This window comes from Tigriopus californicus, chromosome 12 (assembly GCF_007210705.1).
Source record: "Tigriopus californicus strain San Diego chromosome 12, Tcal_SD_v2.1, whole genome shotgun sequence".
Lineage (NCBI taxonomy): Eukaryota > Metazoa > Arthropoda > Copepoda > Harpacticoida > Harpacticidae > Tigriopus > Tigriopus californicus.
In genome coordinates this window covers 2,045,218-2,051,224 of record NC_081451.1, presented here as the reverse complement: position 1 = coordinate 2,051,224, position 6,007 = coordinate 2,045,218, and the positions used below count along the sequence as shown (strand labels likewise).

Genomic DNA, 6,007 nt, shown 5'->3' with positions numbered 1-6,007 from the left:
CACTTTTGGACACTTTTGTCCACTTTTGGACACTTTTGTCCACTTGGTGTCCAAAAGTCACGCTAATTCTCAAAATTGCCCACCCTGGTTGGGTGTCATGATCAGCTGTGGGAACTGCACCGGTGCCCCTCTGACGTCACGCGCTAGGGGCAAGTGAGAAATCTGTCGTTCCAAACCCTCACGGCGGCCCTGAATCAGCCATCCCAACCTGGCCGGAATGGCTGTGCCGGCCGAGGGCTAATTGTCAAACGAACTCGGAGACAAAAGAACCAGCGAGAAACAAAAACGCCTCCCAACTCTAACCTCATGGGTGGGCACGACACCCTGATCCAGGTGGCCCTTGGGCACCGTCCCCTTTTTTTGGGTCTGGATTATCCCTCTTCCAACCGAGTTGGGGTTTATTTATTTTTCCGTCGCCCGGTCCCACTTCCTTTTCCGTTGAACTCAGGTAAGAACACAGACGTTGCTCCATTCAGAGTTGGGACAAATCCCTCAATATCCCCTGCATCGTGATTCGGAACTCCGTGAGAGTGTGGGCTGGGCTCAAGATTTCTTTGGTCTTCTTATCTAGTGAGTGAGTGATTCTCGTCGATTCGTGATGGCGCCGCGTAAAGGAAAGAAGGAGAAAACCGAGGAGGTCCAGGTCCAATTGGGTCCGCAAGTGCGCGAAGGCGTGGAAGTGTTTGGCGTGGCCCACATCTATGCCTCCTACAACGACACCTTTGTCCACGTGACCGATCTGTCCGGACGGTAAGAGCAGTCCCTCCGTTTGATTTCGACCTCATGCGGCTCTCTCTGCCAGCCAGTCAGCCAGCTCGCCAGAGGGTTGACCGGATCAGAAGTCGAGTTGTGCCAATGGGAGTGGGATCGAAGTTAGCTTGGGGCCACTGGAAGTAGGTGAACCACGGGCCCGATGCCCAACCTTCCTATTTATGAGGCGTCTAGATCCATGCCTCGATGGCGCCAACGAACTGGTGTCGGAATGAAGTCGATTTGAGGGTACTCATGACTTTAACTGTCTGCAACAAAATTTGGGCACAGCTGCTTATTGGTGACCAGCAAATTGAACATTTAAAAACCTTTACATTCATCAAGCAATAATCATTTCTTGAGGCAATGCCAATTTTTTTTTGTGAAATTTTATTGTAATTTTAGTTGCGACACTAAGGAACAAAATCATTAGGCATTGATGAAAGACCAACCAACCCTACTTCAGAACATGGATATGTACTAGTTTGGCCTCAAAAAGGTCCTNAGCTGCTTATTGGTGACCAGCAAATTGAACATTTAAAAACCTTTACATTCATCAATGACGTCACTTAAATTGATAACGAAAAAAAAAATATATATCTAATTAGGAGCAGCAAAGTTATAAATAACTAAAATATCGAGTACTTGCCCCATTCTAGTCGCCCCCGTCCCTGGCCACCGAAAAATTAGGTCAGAAATGATTTCGAAATGGCAACACTGACTTTTTGGAGGTGGCCAGTTTTTGTGCTTATGTACTCGGTTTAGAAACTCCGTCCAACGTCCATACAATTACCGAGCCTCTCAATCCATGTTCTTAAGACTCAAATCCGGCGCCTGAAACCATGCCAGTTCAGCAGGTATATACGATGCTTACAACGACATTCATTTGTCCTGAGAAGTTGGTCTACGAAGCATCTGTATGCTGACGAAATGTTAAGTTGCTGCACCTTTTACTTTTCAATCATTTGGCATTTACACCTGAGCAGATTTCAACCCTACAGCCTTGCGAGATAAATGGTGGATATGATACGATCCACAAGATGAATATTTCCATTATTCAAACTTTCGTTTGAATTGTCCTTCGAATTTTGGTCATAGCGTGAGGTGGGCATTATGTTTTGGACATTGTCGGACCTCCGCCTCTGGCATTTTTTTTTTTTTGGCACAGCCACCAATGGGATCAATGAAAAGTTCCAAACTAATGCCCAGAGAAGTCCAGAGCCGGAACATATCCTCGTTCAACGCTCATTCTTTGGGTACTCACTCTCCATTCTAGAAAACATGAAGCATCCCGAGGAAATCACTTTAATTTGACACAACTGATTGAGTTTTCTCGAATTATTTAACTTGAGAACCGCTCTTCTCGAGCCTCCAAAATCCAGCGGTTTCTCTAGTTTGTAGCAACATCTAAGATCAAAATGTGAGGGGAGCAATGAACAGGACCACCTCTGTCATCAGATATGTTTCTGAGACTTCCCTGGCATGGCCTATCCCGTCAGTATTGGTATACAGTGTAGTAAGGTGTGGTCACTCATTTCAAATCAACAGCTTGAGTCTGAAGCTACACCCGAACTGACGGGGTTTGTTTTCAAGTTTTTGTCACCCAACGCTGTCCATTATTGAAAATATATATACATGGACTTGCTCTTCCTGTACAAGATACGTCCTCAAACCAAGGCGCCAAATTTGAATTTTCTCGTCCCTCCCGTCAATTCACGAACGTCATGAGTCAGGGTTGGCAAATGGGTTAATCCCGGGGCGGTTTTGGGGGGGGGTTTAATGGGCGGGTAGGACGGGTTTTTTGTTTGATAGGTTTAATTGGGGTTTTAATTTGGACGGGTTTTATTAATTTTTTATCAAATGTTAAAGTTAGACCCTTTTTTATTTTGAGCCAAACTAAATACATGTACTTTGGAGGGGGAATAAGACGAACTTGTCTCATTTTAGAATTAAAGGGGCGAAATGTTCAACAACAGAAGTAATAAGTTTTTGATAGGTACCCCGCTGATTTGGGATTAGTGCATTAGTCAAAGAACTGGAGCAAGTAAGCCACTGCATTTGACATGCAATTTAAAAAAAAAACCGCGCAAGAAACCCAAAATCTACCTTTAGAACATCAAGGATTGATCACCCCCGGGGAGAGTTTCCTACCATTGAGTCCATGAAATCAAGACATATTGCTCTTCCAGTTTCATTATCAATCAAATTACGGCCAAAGAAAGAGGAAGGTCATCGGGAAAATAAAGAAAAAAAATAGAGAAAGATCTGCAATTAACCCGCCCCTAAAAACCCTGTCATGAGTGGATGACCCAACTTGGCTGAACGGTCTCTTGAGCTCGGATCTGAGCCTGAACTATCGTGTGTTCGTTTATCGTTTCCAGGGAGACCCTGTGCCGTGTGACCGGTGGTATGAAGGTGAAGGCGGATCGTGACGAGTCGTCTCCGTACGCGGCCATGTTGGCCGCTCAGGACGTGTCCGAGAAGATCAAGACCCTCGGCATCACCGCCCTTCACATCAAGTTGAGGGCCGTCGGCGGCAACCGAACCAAAATGCCCGGACCCGGTAAGTCCCTTAGATATCACTTCAGAGAATGGAATGCGGAATTGGAACGATCTGAATTTTTGGACTGAGGGGGGGTTTTGAGGGTGAATAGAATTTGTAAACTGGTACGGCGATGTTGGTTTCGGTCGTAATATTACGATATAATGGAGGAAGAAATAGTCGTTCGTGGAAACTGCAATCTGCGTAGGTTTTATTTTTTTTTTTTTAGTTTTTTTTGTCCCCGACCTGAAATATGAAATGGAAGATGATTTTATTTTACATACTTCCACTGTCTGTTTAGGTTCTGAATTATGACCATGTTCTTTTTAGGAGTTGTAAAGAAGTAATTGAAGGCGTAAATTATCTGTATATTTTTTTTTACAATGTGTGAAGTTATTCCGGACACAAATGTCTGCGATTCTTTCTCAGTGATAAATAGTGAGATTTTAATTTTATTTAAAACTCCTTTTTGGGAGATGCAAGTCTCATTGGATACAGACATTTAAATATATATGTGATTGTATGTACAGTTTTTTGAGCACGGTGTTCAAAAAGCCCTATCAAGTTTCCAGAGAAATTCCCAAACACAAATTGGCATTTTTCTACCCCAAAAAGTCATAGGGAACAACTTTAACTGTATTGTTTTATGGAATTCTAGTCCACATGAAAAACTTGCATACCCAAAAGCATTGTAAAAACTAAAATTTTCAAAAACCTACTCAAGGTAAATTAGGAGCACACTTAGTTAGCTCTTGAATATAATTTACGATATCAACTATTTCACCGCTACTTAGTTACATCGGATTTAGTGGTCCAAATTTCATCGTTTTTAGCCCCAAAATGCCCCCGTTATATGTTAATTCAAGTTTTCCCAAAGATTTAATATCGATTTTCATCATCTCAAAAATAAAAGATCATTTTTCCATTTCTTGCCTTATTTCAAATTGACTTTGTTTGTAAAAAAAAATAATATACAACAACCATACCTCAAACCCTCCAAAAAGCAGATTTTGTGGGCTAGAATTTCATAAGCAATAAAATAAAAATTGTTCCCCATGATTTTCTGAGGGAGAAAAATGCCAAGATGTGCTTGGGAATTTCCATCAAAACTTTAAAGGGCATTTCTACCACTGTGTGAAGACATCTTTGGTTGTTGGGGGTCCATTCTGGGTTCGAGGGTCGCCATTCGAGGCGAATATCCACTAGATGAGCAGGGTTTTAGGTTTGGGTGGGTGGGTTCGAGACCTGGGATCGAACTCATGAACCCGAGTTCAACTCTGTCACGCATTTAGTCAACTGCGCCACAACCATCTCCCTCATTCATTCAATTGTCCACCAGTACTTGATGGTTTCAAAACACCTTAAAATGTGTAAACCCTTGTGATTGGGTTTAGGCATGAGTCGGTATAGAAATTCTTTTTTTTTCGCCACACTCAAGTCACTTTTTGACTCGCAAAATCACCAAAATCGAGCACATGAGTATTAACATTTCGCCCTTTTTTTTTTTCTTCTTCAACCTATTTCAATTCCCTATACACTTCTTTAGGATTCAAATCATTGTTTAGAGGGAACTTCTTCGACGGAGAAAATCCTCATTTTTGGTCACCAAATTTCGAAGAAGCGCATAATACCTAAATGGAAGAATAATTTGCCACTGCACCGTTTTAATCCACTTCGTTCGCCCATGCAAGAAAATATATCCTCGTACCGTACATCCGCCTTGATACCTAAATGGAAGAATAATTTGCCACTGCACCGTTTTAATCCACTTCGTTCGCCCATGCAAGAAAATATATCCTCCAGAGATCTCTGTAACACCTAATGAAATCCTTGTATTTTGTTTTTGTAGGCGCTCAAGGAGCTCTCCGTGCTTTGGCCCGTTCTGGAATGAAGATCGGCCGCATCGAGGACGTCACGCCCGTTCCCTCCGATTCGACCCGCAAGAAGGGCGGTCGGCGTGGTCGCCGATTGTAAAGTGCTCCTCGCCCGAAAGAGTGGCCGCTCTTTACTTCTATTTCTCTTCGACATCAACGACGGTGGCTTCCGCGTGTGTGACCGTGCAGTGTTCTATCATCTTGTCACTGCTTGGCTCGAATAAATCACAAGAAATAAAACCACTTTCAAATAGCCACTCTTGGTGTCAATTTAATGGCGCTTGTTTTTCATTGCTCTCGGGGAGACCTAGACCTTCAGGAAGGTCGGGATCTGCATGACTTGGAGTCCAGTCTTCAGGGAAGATTGGGCCCAGGATATTGGATTTGTAAGTTTCTTTCATCGGTGGATTACTACAGGCTTGAATGTTCTTGATCCATCTAATCAGGCCAGGTAGCAAGGCAGCGAGGTCGTTAAGAGGGTAAAAATGGCAGATGCAAGGATCCTCATTCCTTAGCGGGCGGAGGCCTTGTCCTCAGCGAAGCAAAGACATGACTGTAATTTATGGTTAGTGGCTGCCTGAAGTCCAAGGTGCGTGATATTTTGACGATCTTGGTGACTGGTTGAGTTGTTGGAGTTCCGAGCTTCTTGGCGTGTCATTTAATGACTCCTTCACCACGTCCCCACAACACGTCCACCTGGGCAGAGAAGCCAGACAGCGGGCTGGTACGACTAGATGTCGCATTGACCCCACGTCAGTGCAGAGGAAAATGGATTTCAAGTCAACAACTCTGTACACCAAAAAAGAGGAGGGTGACTGCCTGATCAGTAGCAACGACCTAC

At 43.6% G+C, this 6,007-nt stretch overlaps 1 protein-coding gene across 3 annotated transcripts in view; it reads left to right on the top strand.

Moving 5' to 3' along the window:
• Positions 1 to 5,423, top strand: part of LOC131891943 (small ribosomal subunit protein uS11A) — a 104,569-nt gene extending 99,146 nt beyond the window's left edge. The window contains exons 1-4 of one of the 3 annotated variants that reach the window (XM_059241646.1): positions 343 to 448; positions 572 to 750; positions 3,132 to 3,313; positions 5,142 to 5,423. In XM_059241646.1, coding sequence (XP_059097629.1) covers positions 599 to 750; positions 3,132 to 3,313; positions 5,142 to 5,266 — 459 coding nt within the window. In that variant the 5' untranslated portion in view covers positions 343 to 448; positions 572 to 598 and the 3' untranslated portion in view covers positions 5,267 to 5,423. Of the gene's footprint in view, positions 1 to 342; positions 449 to 475; positions 751 to 3,131; positions 3,314 to 5,141 lie in introns of those variants that run through there. The other 2 variants (XM_059241648.1, XM_059241645.1) reach the window with 2 other exon arrangements.
• The last annotated feature ends 584 nt before the right edge of the window (positions 5,424 to 6,007 follow it).